Source organism: Pteropus alecto, unplaced genomic scaffold (genome assembly GCF_000325575.1).
Source record: "Pteropus alecto unplaced genomic scaffold, ASM32557v1 scaffold39, whole genome shotgun sequence".
NCBI classification, from domain to species: Eukaryota; Metazoa; Chordata; class Mammalia; order Chiroptera; family Pteropodidae; genus Pteropus; species Pteropus alecto.
The window spans coordinates 4,187,902-4,214,033 of record NW_006443568.1 but is presented as its reverse complement, the minus strand read 5'-3'; the positions used below and the strand labels follow the sequence as shown (position 1 = coordinate 4,214,033).

At 48.2% G+C, this 26,132-nt stretch overlaps 1 protein-coding gene across 1 annotated transcript in view; it reads right to left on the bottom strand.

Annotated features, from left to right (window-relative positions):
• Positions 1-26,132, bottom strand: part of CSMD2 (CUB and Sushi multiple domains 2) — a 571,413-nt gene that overhangs the window by 288,779 nt on the left and 256,502 nt on the right. Inside the window, exons 10-11 of the mRNA XM_025041387.1 lie at positions 13,667-13,779; positions 516-593 (exon numbers count right to left, since the gene is read on the bottom strand). Coding sequence (XP_024897155.1) covers positions 516-593; positions 13,667-13,779 — 191 coding nt within the window. The remainder of the gene's footprint in view (positions 1-515; positions 594-13,666; positions 13,780-26,132) is intronic.

The window sequence follows — 26,132 nt, the reverse complement described above, 5'->3', positions numbered from 1 at the left end:
CCACTGGCTCGAGAGGCAGCGCCCCTTTCCTCTGGCCCACTCTTTGGCCAGACGGGTCGAGGGACCCTGGTGGTTACTCGGTACCTCTCTCTCTCCCCTTCCCAATGGAATTAGGACCCTGCAGCCTCCACGATTCCAGCTGGAGGTTACTGACTCCTAGACGAGGAGCCGGAAAAATGACTGTCTTAGCAGGTGGAAGTGATTCAAAAGGAAAAATAAAGAGAGAAATGGAGCAGTAATGACTCCCTGGACTGCAGTTAGAATGAGAAGTGAGGGATAAAGAGGAGAAAAGAGGGAAGTGGGCAGAGGGGGAGGAGGAGAAGGCCAAGAACAGACCCTGGGACTGCTCACTGGCCACTAGGTCAGTGTGCATATGCGCAGAGCCCGGGATGGAGGGAAGCGATATTGAAGGGAAATCATTCAAGCATCATATGCCCCCCACCCCTGACCCCACGGTCACAGCACCGGCAGGTCTGACCTCGAGCGAGAGGCCCGGCAGGCGGGTGGACACTTACACACAGATGTCTTCTGGCTGTTATCTTTGCTGGGCATCAGCTTCACGCCTCGAGACTTCAACTCGATTTGCTTCTTGACTAGAGAGGAAGCAAGAGGGAAAATGGGTTAAGTTATTGTCTGTGATGGGGGATGGGGTCTCTCTCGAATAGTCTCTTTCTTGGCTTAGGACACTACGTGGTAGGTCAAAGCCAGAAGCCCGTCTGGGCCAGGATATACCAAGGTTAGCGCTCAAGCGCAGCAGGTTCTCAGACACGGAGAAAGCTGCTATGAAGGCTGGTCCTCTGGGCGAGGCAGACAGCGTGATCTCCTGTCCACCCATGAAGCCCTGCGTTTCCACCCAATCTCTGAACCAGCCATGAATAGGTACGTTAGATTGGATTACGGCCCCCCAAGATTGTCACTCTTCCTGTATCCCTACCCTTCGCAATGTGACTTTGTACTTTTCTTCCCATTAAAGAGAAGGAGTATATTTTATCCTCACCCTTTGACTTAAGGTTTGGGCTTTAGAATTCTGGAGGCCTTGATATGGCCCAAAAGCTTGAAAAGTACCTGTCAGACTAGACTCTCCCTCCTGCATCTCTCCCATCACTGGGAGAAGCTATGGCTGGCCCCAGGAGGATGAAAAACCTGTGGAGCCAATCAGCCTAGCCTACACCAGATGACCTGTTGTGGGTAGCAGCTGAGTCCTGCAGGGCTCTGGGGGACAGTGCCTGGTTCAGGTGGTGGCCAGATGAACTGAACTGGGTTTTAATCCCATCGCTAAGTCCAGTCTACAGCTTATCAGGACTTTGCCAAATAGCACAACAAAGGCACCACCAGAGCCAGAACTTTTCAACTGCAAACACCATTCCCCCGCATCCATCAACCTCCTCCTGTCTGACCACCTCAGTTCCCTAAGGCTCTCTGCTGGCCTCCAAGGGCTTCATCCTGTCTCTTGTTATGTGGCTTGGTATCTCTGTCCAATCCCAGACCCCTGTGCCATGTCCTAGCTGGCCCCTGCTGGGTAACTCAGCCCTGCTCAGACTTATACCTAGCAGAGGTAGCAACCACTCGACCAGGCACTTCTAGTGTGCCAGGCCCTGGGCCTGAGCTTAAGTGCCTTACAAGTTCTTTATTTATATCACCATCCTTGACTCCTTTCCTTGCACGCACACACGCTGCATCAGCAAATCCTTCCAAACATAGCCGAATGGAATTTCCGTGTCTATCAGCCTGGTTCAACTCTCCGCTACTTCTCCTCCATGTGGCCACTGCCTCCCATCGTCCCTCCTTGCTCCTGTTATAGTCTGTTCTCAACACAAGAGCCAGAGGGATCTTTTCAAAACACAAGTCAGACCAAATTACGTCTCTGCTCGAAACTTTTCAGTGGCAACCCATCTCTCCTAGAGCAAAAGCCGCAGTCTTTACAATGGCCTGCACAGACTAGCCTGCCTTCCCAGGACCCCAAACACTGTCTTCCAGCCACACAGCCCTCCCTGATGTTCCTATAATGCCAGGCATGTTCCTGCTTCAGGCTACCAGTTCCCTAGAATGCTTTCCCCCAGCAATCTTCATGACTTGTTCCTTTTTTCCCTTGAAACACTTGTGCAAACACCATTTCCTCATGGAGGCCTTCTCTGGCCACTCTATTTAAAACTGTATCTCCAACCCCAGCTCCCCTACTATATCTGCCTAACTTTATCTCCCTAACTTTCTAACATACCCTACCATTTACTGAGTGGTTTTTGTCACTCCGCACGGCAATGTTAAGCTCCATGAAGGCAGGGACTTTTGTCTGTTCTGTTCACTGCTGTATCCTTGATGCCTAGAATAGCACCTGCTATACAGTAGGCCCTCAACAGTCATTCCATTTGGTCCTTATACGCACAACAACCTTGACCAGTAGTTATTATACCTATTCAATAGATAATAAAAATGGGGTTCGAAATGGTTTTATTTTTTAATGTTTTTTTTCGAAATGGTTTTAAATGATTTGCAGTAGGTCACAGAGCCAGGAAGCAGCTGTTCTTTTGGCTGAACCTCAGTGTCTTCTTTTGTGACCTGCCCCCAAAGCATTCCCAGGGACACTGTTATCCTTCTTTAACTCAGACCCTGAAAACTCAGGTACTCGCTCTGCACTTGAAGTACCATGCCAGTCCCGAAACGAAAGCCCACCAGGCACGCAAGGGGGCCATCTCCCAGCTGCCCCCGCCACCATCTACATCAAAAAGCTCCCCATGGATTTGTCCCCTGCCAGGCTGCTGTCTAAGCTGAGTGCCTGACAGAATTCAGTTACTACCACAGAGTCACTGCTTCCCAACGTGCATCCAAACCCTTTTTATAAACGCGCATTACTCTCCATGTGTATCCAGCAGGAAAATTTCCAATGAACACCAACACGGACCCGTTATTAAACAGAGGGTGTTAGCAGGGGAACATGCATTATTCAAGCCTAGCTAACACAGTGCAGCAGGAAAAAAAACACTCCTCTGATTTAATCATCTCTAAGAAACTAGGGGTGGTCCCAGCACCGTGAGAACAGTTTGAGGTATCCTTCCTGATGCCCCCGCTCTGGGGTAGGGGTGGGGAAAGAGGTCTCTATGACCCAGTGTGGCCCATTCGAGGTCAGGTCTGTGGTGATGGCTCAGGGCACCTGACCAAGAAGGAGGAAGGGAATCAGTCTTCCCAATCGCCTTGTTTCAGGGTGTAGTGTCCACTGGAGGAAGGGCATGGGGATGCGGGTCAGTGCACCAGGGATGCCATCGTTAGGGACAAATGCTGCTTGGGGTTTCCTTGTGGCTGGTGAAGGGAGACTGTGAGATGTAGGTGGACATGGCAGAGTGGCTAAGAGGGAGCCCTTCTTCCTCTCTTCTCGAGGTTGTGTTAGGGAAGAGGCTCCAGCTACCCACCCTTCTCAGTGCCCCAGAAGGAATCCTTCCAATTTCTGTGTCCATCCTGTCTACTCGTCCTCCCCAGGAGGGGCTGGTTAAGCTGACAGATCAGTACTTAATGTTCCTTGGGCCATTTTTAGTAGTGGATGACATCATCACATCCCTCAAGCAGGAACTAGCCTCTGTCCTTCTTCCTTTTCTTCCTGCTAGTCACCTTAGGACAATATTTGTGGAGGTAATGAGAAGAACTGAACTAGAAGGGGCCTGAGAAGCTACTGGGGGCTCCTTAATGCCATATAAACTTTGTGACCATTTACTCCTCTGAGCTGGGTCCGAGTGGTTGTGTTGCTGTGTTGCGTGTGGGCACTACACATTAGTCTGGTAAAGCAGGGCATAGCTCTGTGGGCAGAAGTTTCTCACACCAGCAGCACAGTCTCTAAGAGCTGTACGTCCAGCGGGCGCAGGCCCAGGCTCTGGGGAGGCGGAGTCCGCGGTGGGCCCACACCACTGCTGGAGCTGATGGACGGGTCAGGAGAGCATCCTGGGCTGGGACGGAAGCTCTTGGCAAGGTGCACGTAACCAGGGACGTTAGCATCAAGAAACCACCTCCACGTGCTGGGGCCTCAGTGTCTGAGCAACCCAGGGAAGCGGTCACACCCTGAATTACATATAGCTGATTTGTCCTTTAAACAGTCTGACCAAGGAGGTGGTGAGCGATGATGGAATGCGGAGCACCACAGGAAACCAGCCGCCACAGGAGCCCATTCAAGAACCAGCTCTACAGACCAGGGCAGACTGGGTGTGAAGGCTGAGAGAACAAGGGTGTGTCTCCCGCTGTCTCCACAGTGCGCTACCGATAGACCCAATGGGAATGGAGGGCAAAATGGCAAGGACCTAGCGGATTTCAGAGATGTATTTGTTCATGTTGTTTGTACATTCATTCATCTGTGGAGCCCCCGCTAGGTTAGTTCCAACAGTATTACACTGAAGCACTGATCTCTGAAGAGGACGCTTTAACCACCGATGACGTGGAGATAAAGCACAGCCTGGGTCTGGCCCCACGGTTCCGGCTACGGTCGAAAGCACACCCTCGATGCACATATGCGCGTACATATATCCACGCACACGTGCACATTCGTGTCTACAACAAGCACACTCACAAGAACACATTTGTGTACTTGTGTATACATGCCTACAAATACTCACGAAACATAATTCGCGCTTATACATGCCTTTTGTACTGTATGTGAACAAAGTCAGGTCTCCCGAGAGAAGAATCCTGGCTTTAACTGGTTGATGGAAATCTTACTAGGTACATCCATTTCTTCCGAATGATAATGACTACGGGAGACTGCCAGGCTGCTCCATTCATCCTTTATATTCTGGTTAATTACAAGACATTTTCCCGCTGTTGTAAAGGTTAGCGGGACACATGGTACACATTTAGCTAGAAGAATCTGGCAATACAAATGCCTCTCCAGTCCGCAGCATGAGTTATTGGGCTGAGCTAGCAGGAGACAAGGACCTGTTAGTGGAGGAGAGAGGAGAGGGAGGCCTAACATGCCTCCAAGGCTTCAGGAATCACCAAGTGCTGGAATCTGCAGCTTCCTCTTATCCCAATGGATCCGACTTTCCCTCTACAAGGCTGAGCCCCTGCACTAACCTTGATCACTCCCCCTTCCCCACCACTTAGTTACCTTGCTGACTGGAGCATCCCTTCATCTCCCCGCCACACCCACTCCTTCGCCCAATCCAGTTCTTTCAACTTTAGAAAATGTGTCCAATGTCTATCCTTTTCTCAGTGTTCTAAGCCAGTCATGGCCCTAAACTCAATCTTTTTCGCTTGGATTTTGTTCACCGATTCATTCTCTCTAGCCCATCTTTACAAATGTTGCAGAGGGGTGCCCTTTTAAAAACTGAAACTGATTTCTCCTTTGCAAACGTGTTGGATGTATATCCTATGCTCTGCTCGTCCCTTGTTACTGAGGGCCTGCCTCATTGCCTGGCCACTAGCCCTGTAGAAATGCTCTCATTACTCACAGTCTTTTGCTAGACAAAGCCAGTGTCTGGTACGCCGGCTCCTCATCTCATGCAGATTTATGCCAAAGTAAAATTGTAAAATTCAGTGCAGGTGCCTAAGACCTAATGCTTCCAGGTACAGACCTTTTAGCAGACGCTGAAGCCCTCACTCTGGAGAAGAACAGTGGGAAGAACAGTGATTATGGAACAGAGCTGGGGAAGCCTCGAAGCAACAAAATTTGAGAGGTCTGTTGCCAAGTCAACTGACTTAAAGGATAAAGATAAAACTATCACACCAGACTTGAACAGGATGTTGCCAACACACAAATGGAGAAGCTGAGGTGACATCACCACTACTACTGTCCTGGAAAGCTCGATGGCCATGGAAGGCTTCAAGACAGCAAAGATGCTAATCATTTTGGGAAATCAGGAAAGGTGTGAAGGTGCATGTTGAACTTAGGAAGCAGTCTAAACCTGTAGGACCCCTGAAGGCATTGCTCAGTTTGCCACAATTTCTGCAAATAGAGACAGAGGAATCAGCGATCTTATTTCTGATGTAATCACAACAGTTGGAAGGGTGTCCTCATAATATAAGACAGTAAGACACTGAATGACGAATTAGGAATTGAAGGCACAGAATTCGACTAAGATTCCATATCTCCCTACTTGAATAATACATCGGAAGTTCAGACATGGGAGTTCCACGGTACTTATGATTTCAGTGTCCAGGCCACTACACCCACTCTTGAAATTGCCAATGCCCAATGCAAGTCTTTGGTTGTAATTGCTGAACGTGCTCTTGGAACACTCATTTTGAATAGGATAAAAGTTGGCTTTCAGGTGACAGCGGTCCAAGCTCCAGGTTTCAGCGTCACAGAAAGGGCACACAAAGCTGGCGCTACGGATGGCACGGAGTTTGGAAAAGGGAGCTAGACTCTAAATCTTTAAGATGTTTCACTTCATGATTCAGAAAAAGTTGAAGTTATTGTGACCCAAGATGATGCCACATTCTTACGAGGAAAAGTGACAATATTCAAGTTGAGAAACACATTCAAGAAACCATTGAGCAGTTAGAATGTTACTACTAGTGACGGGGGGAAAAAAAAAACAACTAAATGAACATCTGGTGAAACTTCAGATAGGGTCATTGTGCTGAAGATTGCTGGGACAAATGACGTGGAAGAGAATGAAAAGAAACAATCAAAGATGCACTGAAGGCTGCTGTTGAAAAAGGCATCGTCTGGGTGATTTACTTTGGTTCACTCCAGGCTTGGATTCATTGCTTCAGCTAATAAAGAACAAAAAATTGGTACAAGAATCATTAAGAGATCATTTAACATTCTGCCAATGATCACTGCTAACTGTGCAGGTATTGAAGGATTGCTGATAGTTGAGAAATTTATGCAGAGTTCTTCAGAAGCTGGTTATACACAATGCTGGGTGACTTTTTGAATATGGCAGAAAAAGGAATCACCAATCCAACTTAGGTTGTAAGAAATGCTCTGTTGGATGCTGCTGGTGTGACTTTTTGGTTGACCACAGCAAAACCTGTAGCTACCGGAATTCCTATAGAACAGAAGGACTCTGGCATGGGAGATGGGAGCCAGCGTGATGGGCGGCATGTTCTAATTTCTAGAATAGTGCTTTGCCATTACTAATGGACTGTGCAGTGGTCTTCACAAGCAACTTCTGAGAACTCTGCTGGGGGAAAAGGACAGGAAGAAAGATGCCTAAGGGGATCACTGGCCATTGGTTACTGGTTTCAGTTGCTTTTACAATGCTGTTCTCGCTCCCTGAGGTGTCTTTTCTCCGCTTGGCAACCTTTTGAGCGTCAAAGCCTCACTGGAAAGTTGTCTGCTCTCTGTGGCTGTCTCTACATATCAGGGAGAAGTCAATGCCCTCTCAAGACCGTGTTCAGACCATTGAAACTGTTAATGCACTACCATGTCATGTCTTGTTCTCCTAACAATTTATCCCATGAGCTCTTATGTTTGTATCTTGTGACTGACACAGAGCCAGGCACATAGAAGTTTTCCAATAATAGTTTCATCACCAAATGGATGGACAATCAACGTTTCGAAGAATACGTGCTTTGAATTCATTTCCTGGCAAAAGGAATGGGTTATACTCACAGGCGAAGCGAGGAGTACTGCATGTTGTGTTCACGCGCACTTTTCAGTCCAGGCTCGCTCTGAATTGAACTCAGAAGCCTAGCTTTGTGGGCACCTGGTCCTGGGGTCCTGAGCCAGGTAGCGACAACCCTGCAATTTGGGCAAAGGGCCCTGGAGTCCCAGAACCTGGAAATGAGGCTGGCAAGTCTGGCAGCTCAGCAGGCCAACAGGAAGAGGACAAAATTGTCAGAGCTTGGACCACGGGATGCCTGAGGCACTTTCGCTCTGGTCTGAGACTGCAGATCAGTCACAAACAAGAACACAACGTGTTCAAGTGGAAAACAGAAGCTTCAGCTTGTTACTATAAAAAGCCTCAAGCATCTCAGCAAATGCAAACTGTTTTCAAATGGAAAAGTTTATTCTGCAGACAATTGAGACTCAGTGCAGGACTTCTAGAAAGCAGAGGAGCTAATGGCTTTCACTGTAGAATATCTACTATTTCCTAGTCACCGGGATTGACTTGACAGGCAGCGAGAGGCAGCAAGAAACCTGTCATTTTAACACTCTCAGGTAAATTCCCGCTACACCAAATAGATCAAAGAGGAACTGTGCTGGTTGAAGTTGGGGTAGAAACCTGGAGTCCCACCCACTCAGCTCCTATCAAAACAACTGCTGGGAGAAGCCCTTGGCCTCCAAGGAACCCACTTAGAAAACCCGCTCTTTTGGACTCTCCTCCCATGCTACACACATGGAAGGACACCTGCTCTAAGAGAGGATTGGTGGCCCCAGACTCTATTTTGCCTTGAACCTTTCATATCTCTGTCTCTAGCCCAAACCCTTCTTCTCTGAGCTACTGACCGATGGAATAGCCAGCTACCTACTAGATAATCCCCTCACCCCTGATATTCCAATACTATTCCAGAATCGAGTTGTCCCAAACAAAATTCTTCCCCCATCTGCCTCAGCCCGAGGTTTATAGTATCATTTTTTACTCACTCACTCAAGCCAGAAACCTAAGATTCATCCCTGGCTCCCTCATCGCCTTCCCCCATCCCCTCTCACCCCCAAATCTATCTAGTCATGAGGCCAGTGTGGTGCACCACGGGAAGATCTCATCTGATCTGTGTCCTCTTCTCCATTCCGCCTAAATTCTGGTCCTCACCATCTTCTAATTCTTAAAGACTCCTCGCCGGTCTCCCTATTTTCGTTGGAGAGCAGTCAGAGAGCTTTCTAAAATGAAAATGGGATCACATCTCCATACTTGTTAAAAACTTCTGATCACCTCTCATCACCCATGGAATCAAGCCCAGCTACGTGACTCCTGTCTGACTTTCCAGCCTCAGGCCTGGCTACCCCTCCGTGTTTACCTTTGCTCTAGACCTCAGACTATGCTCTGGCTCGGCAAATGTTTCCTGTAATAGGCCTGGTAGTAGATACACTAGACCGTAGGCCATCTGTCTCGATTGCAAACCGCTCAACTCTGCCCTGGTGGCGCTGAAGCAGCCATACACAATTCATAAATCGAAGAGCAAAGCCATGTTCCAATAAACCTTTATTTACGGACACTGGAATTTGAATTTGATACAATATTCATGTGTCATGAATTTTTCTTCTTTTGATTTTTTTCTTCAACTGTTTAAAAATGTAAAACCTATTATTAGCTTGAGGACAGTGAAGAAACAGCAGAAGGCTGGATTTGGCCTTCAGGCTGTGGTTTGCTAATCTCTGCTCCAGGGACACATAAATATTTGTGGTCCTTTTTGACTGAGCACTTTCACGCTTTCTTGCCTTCACTCTACCTGGAATGCTTTCTTACTGTCTGCCTGGCATCTTTTTGAGATCCACTTCGAAGTGCTCCACTCTTTTGTGTTGCTTTCGTTTTTGGCTTTCCTTAAGTGCCTGCAGCAAAACTAATTGCTCCTTTGTCTCTAGTCCTAGACCCCTTCACTAGGCCTCAATTATAGCTCTGGTCATGCTGTACAGGAGTTATAGATCTGTGTCTGTTCTCTTCATTTAACCTGTTCTCCTTGAGAGCAGACATTGGTCTGGCCATGTTCATCTTTCTATGCTGTCGCATAGTAGCTGTCACACAGAAAATGCTTGTTGCTGACATACAGTTGACCAATTTCCAGCAGCCAGCTAGAGGCAGAGCCAGACTAGAACTCAGATCCTCTGATACCCCGTGGTATTAGTTAAAATTGCGTCTGGCCTCGAACAACCCGAAATTCTGATTGTCCTGAGGAAAATATGGAATGTGCTGTACTGTAGACTATTTATTTATTCATTGATTGATTGATTGATTGATTGATTTGATTTTTGTTTCTCTGGGATAACATACCCATCGATGCAATTAGGAGTTGGCAATTATTAGCTCTGAAGTGCCATAAATCACTTGAGACTCTAATGCCATGAAGGTGAGCACACGTGAAACTGATCCTGTGCTGGTGATTTCTCGGATTGATTCTTCAGACTTCTCTGTCCTGTTCTGAGCCCTGGAGGCTGACCTCTGCGGACTGCTAGAGAACAAGGGAGACTGTTGGTAAAGCCAGCCAGACTCCCAGGGCTAGGAGCAGGCTAGAGCAGGACTTCTGTTCGTTTGTTCCTGGCTTCCTGATGGGTTGGCAGGTGGGAGGCACAGCAGATGAGAGGGAGGGAAGACGGAGGATCTGGTTACTGATTCCTGGGGCTCTCCCTTCCTGCATTGTGGGTTGGCAGTGGCTAGGCTCCTGAGTTCTGCCCAGCGGCCCCTCTTCAGTGGCTTCAGCACTCACTACTCCCTCCCTTGGCCCTTTCCCTAGTGTGGCAAAGGCGTCCCTGCTGTTTAGTCCCTGGGGACCTCGCCCCCATGGGCTCCTTTAATCCCATCCTCACTTCTGTAACTGGTCCCTTCACTGAACCTTCAGTTAAAGCCTTGCAGTATGCCTTCTACCTCCTGCTAGACCCCTGACTGAAACCCATCTCTGCCACGCTCTTGGACTGAATCTGTAAGAAAGACAACTTAGATTGGTCTTCGGTGGTTCCAGAGTTTTCGTTCCTTTAGCGCAGTTGTTCTCAGTCTGGGGGGATTTTGCACACAGAGGACATTTGCCAATGTCTGGCGACGTTTTGGTCATCATGACCGGGTGCATGTGTGTGTGGGGGGTTGCTAATGGCAACCAGCATCTAGTGAGTAGAACCCCGAGTTGCTGCTAAACATCCTATAATGCACAAGACAGTCCCCACAACAGAATTATCCAGGCCACAATGTCAATAGTGCTGAGGCCGAGAAACCCTGCTTGATCAAGTCACCGGTTGAGTTACTGAATGATTAGTATATACCCTTGCACTGTGTACCCCCATCTGGAAAAACATTAGAAAAAGAAGGCCCAAGGGCAAATCATTTCTTACCACCATAGCACACACCATGATATATAAGCATGCTGGATCCAGAAGAATGCTGCCAGGGTCCAAATCCTGGCTCTAACTCACTGAGGATGAGACCTCGAGCCAGCTATGTACTCTCCTGTCATTCCTCACCTGCAAAATGGGGCTAACAGCAGTACTTCCTTCACACGGTTGCTGTTAGGATTGAATGAAGGCATACATACCAAGTGCCTAAGACCTAGAAAACCCTCCATAAACATTGGCACACCTCAATGGGCAAGCCCTGTTCTGGGAGACACCGAGGAAGACAGAAGGAGTATGAGAAAGGCCTTACTTCTGAGAGGTTCGTAAATGAAACAGTTCTTCAGATTGTGAGTTGCTCTCCACTACAGACTTGCAAAATTCATTTAGAGGTTGCAACTAACATTAGACATTGGAAACCAAATTTTCAGGGTGCATCATGTTTAGTCAGGGTAAATACCACTTGGTGACATTTTCCTTTTCATTCTACAGATATATATATGTGTACTGAGTTGTGATGGAAAATGTATGTTTTTACAGTGGAGTGAGATTAACAAAACAAAGTTTAAAAGCTACCAGTCAAACAGGAAAGGTAAGATGCCCGAAAGCATTGTGAGAGAAGGTCCTATGATTTTGCCGAAAACTCACACAGGCCTGTGAATGAATGGGAAGCTTTGCTACTGATAGGCTGTGTGATCTGTGTGTGCTGAGCTAGTTACACAACAGCTTTGAGCCTCAGCTTCCTCAGCTGAAAAATGGGAATGAAAGACACACTTGCCACTGCGCTGTGGGGGAGCTCAAATGGAGCAATGTGCACATAGTGCCTAGGGCAAGGCCAGGCGCACAGTAGGTGTGCAATCCACGTGTGCCTTAACCTTCTAGAGCCTTCTTGGTCTGGGTTCTCATTGCCTATTGTCTGGCATCACACCTTAACCTATGACCATGACAAATGGGCCCTCGGTAACTTGAAATATGAGAAACACCCGGCACTTATTTAAATCAGATGACATGGTAACAGTCATCTCTGATTTTCTATTTTGGAAAACACATGGAAAGGTCCAGAGAGGTGCTTCAGTCACATAAAGACCCCAACCTCGGGGGTGGAAAAATGTCTGCAGGAAAGCTCTTGGAGAGAGGCTTTGTGCAGCTTATCAGAACAGGTGGATTTCTTGTTTATTTTTTAAATATTTCAAAGGTGTCCTGCTACCCAAGGCTGAGGAAACAAGGCCGCTCATAAAAGGTTCAGATTTTAAAGGTAATGCTTCTGCCTCCAGTGCTGCTTTTAAGCCAGTTTCTAGCCAGAAAGTCTGGCCTGGGGGCCTCGTGGCAGGGGCTCCGCGTTGCCCGTGCCACCTTTGGCGGCGGGGGAGGGAGGGGCACTGCGTTGCTATAGCCTGGACCTTGAAGCTTCCAAGGTGTGGCTTAGAGGGACAAGCTGGCAAGATCTCCACCCGGAATCTGTGGCTCCCTCCTCAGCATACCCGGCAGTGGGACAGGCTCCTCCCCCAGTCCCTGCTGCCTCCACAGAGCTGCACCCCCAGCCCCCTCAGCTCACTCCTTATCCCTTAGATCAGCCTCTTCTGGGGTCCAGCCAGTCCAGCTCAGTGAGTGGGGTACGATGAGCTCTCCCACTGTCACTGGTCATATCTCTCCTATGAGGTCAGCATTGTCATTGTTCTTATTGTCATTGTTCTATGGGAGCCTACTTACCTCACTCACTCACTCATTCACTCCCTCAAAACAACATTAAGCCCACTCCTCTTTTTTTTCCCCCCAGGGCCCCATAGAGGGCCTGATACTTAATAGGTATGCAATCCAAGTTCATTATCGAATCAATTAGAACCCACATCAATTTGTAATTGGTAACAGTTAAAAGCTTAATGAGCAAGTTATGAGGCCAACCCTTGGTGTTTATCTCTGTAAATTTTGTGTTCTTCGAATAAACTCAAGGATGAAATGGAATGCCATCATCCACTCCCACCCACCCCTTAAAGTTTGGCTCTCCTCCAGTCGTGGAGAGCTCCTTGCTTTGGGGTTCACCCACTCCTTTTTACAGATGACTCTTGGGATTAGGGATTTCATGATTGGAGCAGAAATCTGTTTACCTGCAATCTCTGCCTGCCATTCCTGGTCTGATCTCCTGCCACTAGATAGCTCTTCACAGATTTGAGCTTCTCAGCGACAATACTCACTAAAATTATTGTGCTTGTGTTTGTAATACATTGTATCCTACACAAAACGAAGAGTTGAAACCTGGGCTGCTCTCCGGCTTTATGCTGGGGTGGGCTAAACTCCAGTGGGTAAGATGGTGAACTCTGGGTTCAAAAGGCAGGGGTTCTGATGGTCTTGGGAAACTGGCTTAATTTCTCTGGGCCTCGCCTTTCTCGGCCATAAAATGAGAATGGTGACAGTTTACTGTTTTTACTTTACTGTTTAAATGCGATGATGCTTATCAAGTGCCTAGCACAGTGCCTGGCTCCCAGAGGGCACTCCATATTAACTATTAGGATAAGCCTGGCCTGAAGAGGGGCAGCTTCACCTACACAATGCTCACAAAATTTGAGAAGTGTCCCTCCCTTGGGCAACAGACCACAATGGCAGATGTAGAGATGCAGATAAGCAGACCTCTAGGCCTGCAAAAAAGAATAGGACATCAGAGGCGAGTATGCCCTGAAGCCACACCAGAACCTGTGTGGGACAGGATGAGCCCCCAGGTGTCACCTCTGACGCCCACTGAGGAAACACAGCAGCCCCGGGCCCACCTACCTTGGTACTGGGCGCTGAAGCCCCGCTGCCGGTGGTTGCCATCTGAGGTAAAGTGCAGCCTCAGCCAATTCTTGCTGCTGATGACAGGGGCTGGGAGGCTGGCTCCGGTGAACCTGTGGGGACAGGAAATGGGCCAGGTCAGGGACCAGGTTGACAGGGGAATGGGCATCCAGGAATCTCCCCTCTTCTCCTGCATATTAGGGCCTCCACCTAGGCCTGGAGCAGGAAGGGAAAGCTGGGATGGCTCAGCCACCCTCCAGTAGCCTGGGGTGTGAGCAGCTTGAGGGAGGTCCTCCAGGGGCTCTTCTCACTGCTGGTTTCCCCTGAGATGCCCCGAGGAGGGGGCAGATCCTTCAGGTCTGGAGCAGAGGACCAGCTCCCCTGTTCCCAGCAGAATCCCCCAACCCCTGCCCAGTAGACATCCACATACCCACTCCCAGCAGAGATCCAGATCCCCCAACAAGGCCCGGCCCCCATGTAGAGGACCAACACCCAGGTCTCCAGCAAAGGCTCAGCACCCCATTCCAGGCAGAGGTTCAGTTACCCCCTAGCAAGCCCCTCGGGCTCTTCTAGGAGTCAGAAGAAAGGGCTTGGGCAGATGCTACAGGCACAGATGTGAGAGCCCATTTGGGGTCACTCGCTAGATCCTGGGTCTCCTCTGTCCCCCTCCTCCACCTGCTGCCACTTCCTCCCTGCTCAGCTCACTCTCTGTCCCTTAGATTAGCCTCTTCTGCATTCCAGCCAGTCTAGCTCGGGGGCTGGGGTGCCAGGATATCTCCCACTGTCACTGGTCACTGCCCCAGCCTCTTGACCAACTGCCATCCTGAGCCAATTCCAGGTTAATGCGATCTTCCCTCTTAGAGTTACTCAGAGCACAAGAACCTTCGGTGGCTGCCACAGTGCCGAAACAGACTGGCCTTCCAAACCTTCCACCCTGACCCTGCTTGCATGGGCCTCTGCTCAGGGCTGCCCTGTCCGTCATACTGAGCCTAAGTTCTCGGTAGCCCATCTTGTTCTGCTCACTCCCCAGCTCCCCAGGAAGCCCCTCCATCTTCTCTCCTCTACCCTACAGCCTCCTAGGCGGCCCGAGGCTCAGCATCTTCCCTCTCTTCCTCTCCGCATACGAATCAGGTACAAAACCTCCCTGATGCTTCCCCTTCAGCACCATCACACTCACTCCTGTCAGCTCCCACCCGCTGGACACCCTGCTTAGGTCCCCTAAGCATTCCGTGCATTCTCCTTTTCTATGAATTTGCTTTTTCTGCCTGGAAAACACCCTTCTGTAACCCTTTCTCTGGCATCACCCACATCACCAAGACGACTTCAGGAAGCCCCCAGATATTATCCCCAGGAAAGCTTTCCCCATTCTTCTTGGCTTTGAAGCCACATAGATTTGGGTTCAGATCCGGGCTTCACCACTAACTACCAGCATGTCTTCGGACCAGTTACCTAACGTTTCTGAGAATGAGAATAATAAAACTCAGCTCACGAAGACTTTGTGGGAATAAACGAGAGACCTTACGGACAAAGAACCCAGCCCAGTATCTGACACATATTAGTTCAATAAATATAATTTTCCCCGCCCCTCCTCTATGATGCCGCAGCATTTTATTCAAATTACGATTCATTTACCTTAAGTGTGTGTCTCCCTAAGATAACTCTTCAGAGGGGACCATGTAGCCTGGTGATGAAGAAGCTGTGTGATGTTTTGAAAATTACTTAGCTCTCTGTGACTTCATCTATAAAATGGGGATAACAGCCTCTCTCTTAAAGGACTGCAAGGATTAAATGAGATAATACACAGAAAAGACCCCAGTATGGTCCCTGGCAGGTAGGGAGCTCTTGGTAAGCGGCAGCTGCTATTTTCTTCTTCATCGTTTTTCTTCTTCATCTTTATACCATGCACCTACCACAATGCTTGCTACAAGGCAGGCATGTCAGAATGCCAGCAGAAAACAGATGGCACAGTCATATGAGAATAATTCCAGGAGTTTAATGAATGAATGGATTCTTCGCAAAAGGGAAACCACTTTCCACAGAGGGAATGGTTATCCCTGAAGGAGAGGGCTGCATGGACCCAAATCTTCAGTCGGGAGTATAGGCAGTTTGTGCAAATCCGACCAGGAGGGAGCAAGGAATGAATACTTGAAACTCACTCTCCTCCCTCCCCTCCTCCAATCTCCTGCTGATGCTTCTGTTGATCTAGCCCAATTGGAAGCCAGGGAGCAAGGGAGCATATTGATACAGGTTAAGTCTTCCTAGGCTTGGAATAGGGTGGAAAAGGGAGGAGAGAGGATCCGAAGGGGTGAATGGGAGTGATCCAGCATGGTTGGTCTCCACAAATACGTATTAAACAAAAGAACTAACCAAGGAGCTTCACACCCTGCAACACTGAAATTTTACTATAATGAAAATGCTGACACACACTAAACTCCAGGAATATAACCCATATTGCTATGGTAAGAGCTATTACAGAAACCAATTACTGTATTTCACCACATCCCATTTAAAATAGTTTATTACAGGCTGAGTCATTTAAGTTTTCTAAGGAGCCACAAACAGTATTGTGGGTTATATTTTTTTATCCCCAAGCCAAATTCAATTCTCTCTCAATGACAAAGCTTAGAGGATATTTACATAAGGGAAGTAAAAAGAGGGAGAAATTACCTGAATAATTCAAAACCAAAGGCTGTTTATTGCCAAACTGAATAAAGGGAGGGAGCCGGGGTCCCAGGAGCAGGATGGTGGGAATGATCAAGATTGTAACCAGAAGTCAGCACGGCTTCCCCAGCCCTGGGATCTGCTTTAAACCCCTTCTCCATGGAATCGTACAGCCTGGAGAAGCCCTAAGGCTCATCTCCCATCTCCCGTTTCTCTCACAACTTTATCCACTGCTGGGAGTCCTGTTAATCGTTAATTCCCAAGGCTGACCCTTGCAAAGGCCCTGTGTTGCCCATGCATCCTTACTCTGTACTGCTGGACAGAGTAAACATAAATGTTGGACATAAATGTTGCACATTTGAGAGTTTTCTTTCTTGGCATCTATCGAAGAACTGGGGGCTTCACAACAAACTCTGCTGTGGAGATAATGTCATGCCTTGCTCAAAACCCTCCAATAAAAAGGACAACTACTGACACGTGAAACAACATGGATGACTCTCAAAAGCATTATGCTCGGTGATAAAAGAGCATGAACGATACAATTGCATTTATATCAAACTCTGGAAGAGACTAATCTACAGTGAGAGAAAGCAGCTTGTGGTTGCCAGAGCTGGGGGTAAGAGACACAGGTCGGGGGGGATTGCCTGGAAAGGAGTACAAGGGGTTCCCTATCTTGAATGAGATGGTAGTTATATGCAATGTACATTTGTCAAAGCTCCAAGAACTGTGCATTTAAAATGGGTGATCTTATTTGATGTAAACTGTACCTTAACAGAACTAATTAGAAACAAACGAATCTTTAATGGTTCCAATCCTCAGAGTAAAAGACTTTCCTATGGCCAACAGGCCTTAAAAACACCCGTGTACTCTTCCTTCTCCTGTGTTCTCCTCTCCTCATGTCTTTATTCTTTGTCCCAGCTGTTCAAAGCTGGCCAAGCCTGCTCCGGCCTCAGCGCCTTTGCACTTGATAGTCCCTCTGCCTGCTAGCCGGCCCTTTTCCCAGACCTCCGCCGGGCTTACCCCCTCACTTCCTCCAAGCCTTTGATCAGATGTTACCTTCTCAGAGAAGCTTTCCTGATCTGACTCCCACTTGCCTGCCCTCCCGGAGCATGCATGCTCTCAGGTGCGTGCATGCGCGTGCGCATGCGCGCACGCACGCGTGCGCACGCACGCACGCACACACCATTCTCCAAACAGAAGACCTTATGTGAACTGGAACACACACTGCTTTTTTATGCTTTTCTGCCTCTGCACTTGCTGCTCTTTATGCCCTTTCACATGATACCACCTGGCTGCACAGAGAGGTTAGGTAACTTGCTCAAAGTTACACAGCTATTAAACTGCATCCCACTCAGAGCCTATGAGCTCAGCCACATATACGCATGCATGAAGGAAGACAGTGGAACAGTTTAGGCTGAAATCCATTTGTTGCTGTTCTTCCCTTCCCTCCTCTCCCCAGAATCCTCTTTAATTTTGCTCCCTCTTAGAATCATAATTAAAGGAAAAAAAACACAAAGGGAGATTCTCCCCTTTAAACCTTTCTGTCCACATTAACTTCACTATGGGGGGCCTGGGGAATTCCAAGTTCACCCAGGAAATTGCTATTGCAGTACAACATAAAATGTATTTAAGCAATTACACTCTTTTTTTTTTTCTTTTTGGTAAATTGACTTCCGTTAAATGGGGCTTCATTAATGGAATCTGGCTTGGGGAGGATTAAAAAAAATCACTCTCTTTAATGCATGTAGTTGATTATGGACAAAGTGGCTCTGAGTTCCTTGCAGAAAGCTCAAAGCTCTTCTCCTTGGTAATAGGAGAGCTCAAAGCAGACTTCATGGAAAGCATTTCTTCCTAAGAAGCTTCTCACACGGTCAGGATGTTGGGTGCTGAGAGACAGCTCCATAAGATGACAGCAGTGACTCTGCAACGAATTGCTGCCTAATTATACGACGAGAGGGAGGAGTGTTAGGAGATCTTGGTTTAAATCTCAGCATTCCTGAAAACTGACATCCATAGGAGAACACTCATTCATTCACTCACCAAGCACATATGGTGTACATGGTACTGTGCTTGTCAGGGGGTGCCCCTCCCACTGTGGTTCCCTGGGTATGGAGTCTCTGCTAGGCCTACAGTCACTAGGATTCAGCTGCAATGTCCCCTGCTCTGTGCAGCCTCCACTCTCGGTCAATAGCATCTGATTTCTGTGCTCCCAGAGCACCTCTCGTGGGCTTTATCTCTTAACTAAGCTAAGTGCGTGGACTGGATCTGACTCAGAGTTGAAGCATCTCTGCATCCCAGGGCCAAGCATTAACCAGCCCTCTACCCAGGCCAGGAAGAATGTGAAATACAGGAGGTGCTGGCTACCCTATCCCCATTCCCAAGCCCTCTTCCCTTCCCACCTGCCCTCTGGGTTCCTCCCTGGGGGATGAAAGGACACTGCAATGCACCCAGGGAAACCTTCTGGAAATGACCTGGTGGTGGCCAAAGGGCGCCAAGGCCCTGGCGGGAGGCCGACCTCTGTATCCTCCTGCCCAAGCTACCTCTCATCCCTGCAGTGAGCCCTTCCTGACTCAGCCTTGACAACCTTTCTCATCACAAATGATTTCCATACCAGTTTTGCTTTAGCCGAATTCCTAGGACTCTTGTTATGTCAATATAAACCCTTTTCCCAAGACAAACCCATGATGGTATATATTTTCCAGGAACTAGGTGAACACCTGGGATGAAAGCAAGCCTTTTTAAAAATATGGCTGCTGGAGTCCCCCAGTCTTGACCCTTATCTTTGGAAAGAGGCCTTGTGGCCTTCCAAGGCTCTTGTTCCCAACAGCGCCTCTGTCCGCACCAGGGTCTCAGAGCCCCCATCCCCCGCCACCCCACTTGGGCAGGTAGCTCTAAGAGGGCTGAGCCAGACTGAAGATTCAGCTCCTGGCTACCTACTTATATGTGTCTGGGGTTGTTCATTGTGCTCTCAAGAAACCAAAGCTTGCCCCCAATTATTCCTGCTCCCTATCTCCATAATCCCCATCATCTTCCCAGTTCACCCAACCCAGCCATCATCCTGAACGTCTCCCTGCCCTTCACCCCCTTGCCAACTGTGGCCAGGTTTTCTCTTCCTCATCACATCTTGTCATTCCTCACCCGTACTACAGAGACAGCCTTCTGATCCACGCCCCCACCTCCAATCCATTTTCCATACTCTGTGGGGAGATCTGATCAAGTCCTTGCCTGGCTGGAAACCCAGCAGCAAAGGCCTACTCATCCGAGGACAAAGCCCAAACTTTTGAACGCCTTCCCTCTCCAATAACACCCATTCTGAGCTATATCTACTTTCATGTCTCCATACCTCTGCATATGCTGTTCCCTCTACCTGGGATGCCCTTTCCTGTTGCCCCACCTGGCTACCTGGGAAAATATCACTGATCCCATAAACTTAACCAAATGTCTCCTTTCCCCCACCTCTCCCTCTCCTTGCCCCCACAGGAGGGGCGGTTCCCTCCACTATGCCCCCTTTGCACCATGGACACACCCTGGCCCTTGTGTTGGGCCTACCAAATCATAATCGTCTCTCGGCTGGACCATCTCCCAGCTAGAAGGCATGCCCCGTAAGGACAAGAGCTGGATCTTCGTTGTCTTGCTATGTCCAGTCACACAGCACAAGGCCTGGCACACAGAACAAATCGCTTAGACAAAACAGGGGTTGGCCAACTATGGCATGCTGGCTGCCTGTAAATAAAGTTTTACTGGATCACAGCCATGCTCATTCATTTACACATTGTCAGCTTTCATGCTACATGAGTAGCTATGACAGAAACTATAACCTACAAAGCCAAAAATATTTCCCATTCTTTACAAAAAGAGTTTACTGACACCTACCATAGAAGCCTGGCTGATGATGTAGTTTGTTAGTAAAAATATTTTCCTTCTAAGTAAGGAATAATAAAAGAATGCACATATAGCTTGAATATTTCATTGTAATATAAACTATTTCAATGTACATTTATTTGCCAATTCAGTTAATGCAGACCAAGGCCTCTCCTTTAACTATGGGTTCATTCTCCACATCGTCTCTTATATAAACTACACCCATAATGCATCATTCACCATTTCCAATTTTGCTACAGCTTGTCCAGTCAACAAATATTTATTAAGTACCTACAATGTGCCAGGCATTGTGCTAGGCACCATGAATGTGGCGGTGAGCAAGACAGACCCAGACCCAGTCCCTGTCCCAGTGGCTTGGCTGGGTGCAGTTGTCTCACTCATACACACCTAATATTTAGGAAGCAATTCTTTTTATAGCTTCTCCTTCATGGAGCCATTCCAAAGCATTCAATTTAGTTTCCATAGATGCAACTATATATCCTTTCACACTCATATTTCATCAGTTTATGTGATGTTTAATTTAAATCACATAATTACAATAACAAGTATAACTGGCACCGAGAGAGTTGGCAACAAACCAACCTGATTCTCAGAAAGTACAAGATTCAGCTGGTGGGAGCAGGAAGTGCATAGGCGTTGAGGGTTGTCGAGGGTCTGAGTGGGAGACTGCCTGCAGCAGCTGGGCTTAGAGTGCCACAGGGCATCATCTCAAGAAGATCTATCAAGGCCATGGGAGTGCCAGCTACTCCAGGCAGCTGCTTTGGTAGAGATGGTTAAGCATACACTTGTTTTTGAGTGAATGAATGAATGAATGAATGAATGGCAGTCTCTGGCTTACAACAGTGGGCATCGTTTCTAATTTGCAAATCAGGAGGAGGGAACCAGCTAATGTGAAAATCTTATTTGAGAAAACCTTCAGAAGTCTAGTGCCCAGGAACATACAAATCCCAACTACAGAATTCTTGACAAATGGTCAGTTAAGCTTTGTTCTGAATGTTTCTAAAGATCAAGAACTCACCTCTTTGCCAAATTCTCCCTGTCTACTAATCCCACGCTTTTTCTAGCTACTCCCTGGCTCATCATCTTTCAGGCATCATCTTACAGCCATTGGCTCCAAGAAGTTGGCTTCTCCTGCGTACCTCTGGACTCCTTGCACTTTTTCTACCATAGTGCTTGTCTCACCAACCACTGTTCAAGGGTCCACCCTACCCACCAAATCGTGAGTCCCTGAGTTTCTTTCTTGTTCAGTTTTCCTCAGTACCTTGCAGAGCGCCTGACACATGGCAAAGGCTCAATCAAAGTATTGCTTACTGGAAGAAGGAACGCTTGAATGAATGAATGAATGAATGAATGAATGAGATCCTGCTGGTAGAAGCAGAGGGCATGTGTGAGGAAAAGCAGAGGAAGAGGCAGGTGAGCAGGTGAGCCTGGAGACAGTAGGGAGGGTCTTGAAGGACATGCTGGGTTTTATCTGGGTTTCCCATGAAGACATGCTGCCCCGCCCCACCCACCATCAGGCTTGGTCCCTCAGTCCCCGATGTGCTCCCCATTCACGTGGCAGCTGTTGGTACCTTTTGGGGGAAACTCTTCTTAAGCTGACATATCCCCAATACAACACCAGTGGAGTTTGGTAATCAATGTGAGCAAATGTTCCTTCTTCCCCAGAAGCAACTCAATAAACTCAACAAATTATGAGGGTTCTTCCCCGCTCAGCTAATTGTTAGCTCCAGGGAACTCCCACCAGCTACATTAGGTAAATGCTTTTCCTCCAGATGCTCTGCACCCTGGAGTCGTATGTTTGAGCCTGGGAATGCTGAGGGACAGGCTGCCTAGCTGTGTTTGCTGTTAGGAGAGATGAGGGTGTCATCATTAATGTCTTGACGATGGCACACTGGGAAGGTCTGGGGAGTGGCTTGGGGTGTCAGTTCTTTCCATTCCTAGCTCAGTTGCTCACCTGGCAAGGAGGCTGGGAGAGGCACTGCCTGCCTCTGTGAGGGGCTGTGCCCTTGATGCTGAAGTGAACAGAACGGGGTTGAGTCTGGCGCCAGGTGCCATGCTCTGGGTGAGGGGTCTTGTGGTAGATCTCTAACAACTTTCCAGGGGATGCCCAACTCTCTCCTTTTCCATCTCCAGGTCAAAAGCAGTCAGTCCCACTTGATTCTGAGTACTAGAAGCCTTAGACGATAAGTCTCTCTCAGCTTCATCCCACATGCGACCCTTAGGCTACAGTTGATTGGATCAGGGCGACCATGTGACTCAAGCTGGGCCAATCAGCCAAGGGGTCTGTGCACTCACTTTATGAAGAGAAGGCCCCACAGGCCCAGAGATTTGGGGAAAGTGTGTCCTAGTGACATTTCCGCCACTTCTATTGCTGTGCCCCAACCCCATCCTGCACCTTTTACACTAGTCCTCCTCTAGGCCCTGCTCCAATATGATGGACAGAATCTAAGAGTTTCCACTGTGACTTGTATATAACGTGTACAGAACTGTGCCCTGACAGTCCTTAGCTGAGTCTCCATTACTATAGATTAGACCTGAGTTCTAGCCTGGAGACCTGATGGTCCCCATGCCTAAGATGTCAAAGCTACCTCTATTGGGCTTTGCAGGTCTCAGGAGCCTGGGGACCACGGCACACTTACGCTCTGCCTAACCCTCTCCACTTCCTGGCTCAGGTCTCTGTCTAGGTAGAGATGACACCTGTGTGGTTAATTACCTGTCTTTTTCCCCTACACAGAGGCAATAGGTTTAAGGTCAAAGGTTAAGGGCCAGGGCTCTGGAATCAGTCCTGTATTTGAATCTGGGCTCCACAGTTTACCAGCTGTGTAAATGTGGGCGCGTACTGTAACTTCTCTGAGCCTCAGTTTCCTCATCTGTGCAGAACAGCCATGCTCATGTACATACCGTGTCTGGAACTATGCCTGACACACAGCAGGTGCCTCACGAATATGAACTATTCCTCTTACTTAGGTCTGAGAAGGGAGAGGATGGCATCTTATCAGTGCCTTGAACCCTACTTTCCAGAGCACACAGGGATTAAGCAGACCTGAGAGTGCCTGTCTTAGGTTTTTCTGGGGAAGTGAGGACACCTGCATCCACTCTGGAGACAGAATAGTGTTGGGTGAAAGGATAGGGAACTCTGTGGCAATCAGCGTAGCCGGTATCCTTGACAGTCACCTTCCCTTTCTCCCTTGGGTGGCCCCCAACTGGCCTCCATCAGCTCCTGCTTACCCAGCCTCGTCCATCTTCTGCCTGTCACTGGCAGGCATGACTCGGAGAAGGGACATGCCCCCTTCCAGAGAAGGTGGCAACGTACGCCTCACAGAGGCCTCTGGGGATTACACTGAGATAATACTTCTCATCCAGAGGAAATGTTTGCATACGGCTTATCGAGGAGCCTCCCACGCCAGTCGTTGCCTGCCCCTCAACTGCCATTCTTAGTAGATTACCATCATCAATGCTCCCTCTCTCTCTCTAGGAGGCAGCTAGCTAGCTATTCCTGCCTGAGAACTCAGCAGCTCTAGAGCCGTGGCTGAGAGAGTGAGCCTTCCAGTCAGCTTGAGAGGGAGTGGCTAAAACATCTCAGAGACGTTAAGGTCAGAGAGCAAGGTGTCCTAGAGTCAGGCGGAGCTGGATTCCAATCCTGCCTCCACATGCATTATTCTGTGACCTAAGGGAGGTTGCTTCACCTCTCTGAGCATCTCTCCCAGTGTGTATCTCATAGTGTGATTGTGACAATTAGATGATGCGGTGATGCTTATAAACTCTTGCTAAGAGTTTATAAGACACAGCAGCCACGACTCTTAGTCATGTCATGTCTTTGTGCAGCAAGGGAGATTCATGGGTAAAAGAGACTAACATTGACTGAATAGAAAGCGATTTGGGGTAGACAGTAAGCACGGGGTCCTGGAAGGAGCCTGCGTGGGTACAAATTTGAGCTCTAAACTTAGCAGCTGTGTCACTTGGGGCCAGTAACTTTGGGTCTCAGTTTCCCCATCTATTAAATAAAGATAATAGCAGCGCCCACCTCATAGAGTTGTTAGAAGGTTTACGTGAGATAATGGCAACAAAAGCTCTCAGTACAGTGCCTGGCACATAGCAAATGCTCAAAAATCCTTTGTTCTTATTACTGAGGCCCCATGATGTGCCAGTGCTATGTATAAACTACCTGAATAACAAACCAGAGGTCCAGCCATTAGAATGATGTGGAGCGAAAACAAGGAGAGCAGAGGAGGAGGAGATGAGCGAAGTGACAAATGGGTGAGAAAGGAGTAACCGTCCCCTCATATCGGTCGCCCCCATCACATCTGGGTTACAGGCTTATGTTTCGTTCCCAGTGGCAGAAATTCAGATCGAATCGGCTTGGAACTGAGAAGAAATTGGCTGCTGTATCCAAACTATAGGAAGAGTAGGGATATGTCTGGGATGACTAGATCCCCAGGGAGGACTAGAACCAGGGACTCAAATGTCACAAGGCCCTTCTCTCTGCACCCCATCTCTGTTGTGCTCCGTCTTCTAGCTTCATTCTTTTTATTGAAAATGGTGGCTACGAGAGGCTGGAACCACATCCACCCTTGGTTAGTTCCCTGATTCAGCCTCTCACCTTCATCTCGAGAGAAGATAAGGATTTCTTCCTTTGGATCCAATTACAAAAAGCTCCCAGGAGGCCTCTGATTAGTCTGACTGGGAGATGTGCCCACTCCTGGGGCCGAAGGCATGGATCTCTCCTAGAATCCCATGACTGGTTTGCGGACAGTTCTCCAAAAGAAGGAATGTGTTCAAAGGAAGTGAGAGATGCTAACCAGACAAAATAAAAGATGTCCACTGTGGTCAAAAGAGGTAGGGGGTTGGACTGAATGATCAGAGGCCACTCTTTCTACTCTGCAGTGTGAGGGGGCAGCTTTGTCGAGGCCTGTGAGGAGTGCCCACGGCTCATGGTGTGGTTATCTCCCCAAAGCTGGTCTTGCTCTAGATCTCGTCCTCTCTTTGCTACATCCTGCCAGAAGTGAGCAGGCATGCTGATCCCATTCTTGTGCCTGATCATCTGTCCCATTTCCTGTCCAGCTGTCTACCGGTTCATTGGGCTGGGTGCTGACAGTGCACCCAGCTTTGGCCAGCTTCTGTCTTTGGGAATGGACCCAGGGCTGTGTGTATCCACAGATGCTGGTGTGATTCTGTGGCCCTTCCAGGTCAGTCTACCTGCTGGACTGGGGGCATCCTGTAAACTGGGATAACTTGACCAGATCTATCTGGAATGAGGATCAACCCATGAGATAAGTCTTCCTCGAATTCCTTAAGTGTTGAGATTTAGAAACCATATTCTGCCTGCCCTCCTCCTGTAATATGTGACCTTGTTCCTTCTCTGCTTCCTCCTTTCCTTGGTCCCAGCCAAGGGAATTCCTAGATGACCAGTAGAGGCCGAACATATGGTCTTAAGAGTCAAACAAACCTGAATTTGAAGCCTGGCTCTGCCATTCATTGCTGTGTGGCCTTAGACAAATTAATCTCTCTAGGTTTCCAAAGATGATATACCTAAAGCATTATCATCATGTTTATTAAAATATCATGGTCACATCTGATTGAGTAACAGTGCCAAAGAGCCCAGCTGTGGCTGTTTATGACACTGCCTTCCCCACCAGTCTGGCTTCCAGGAAATCTCAAATGCCTCCTTCGAGTACCCCACTCCTTCCTAAGACATATCCATCAAAATTGATTATCACTGGTCATCAAACAATCAACCACACTGTTCTAGCAATGCATAACTATTTACTGAGGTGTGTGCATGTGTGTGTAGATGATGTGTGTGCACGTATGTGTAGATGAGTGGTGAATCAGTGAGTGAACTAAAAGAATATCTAAATGAATTAATTGGTAAGCAAATGAGTGAATTAGTGACTTAACGAGTCATCGAGTAAGTGAAGAAAGA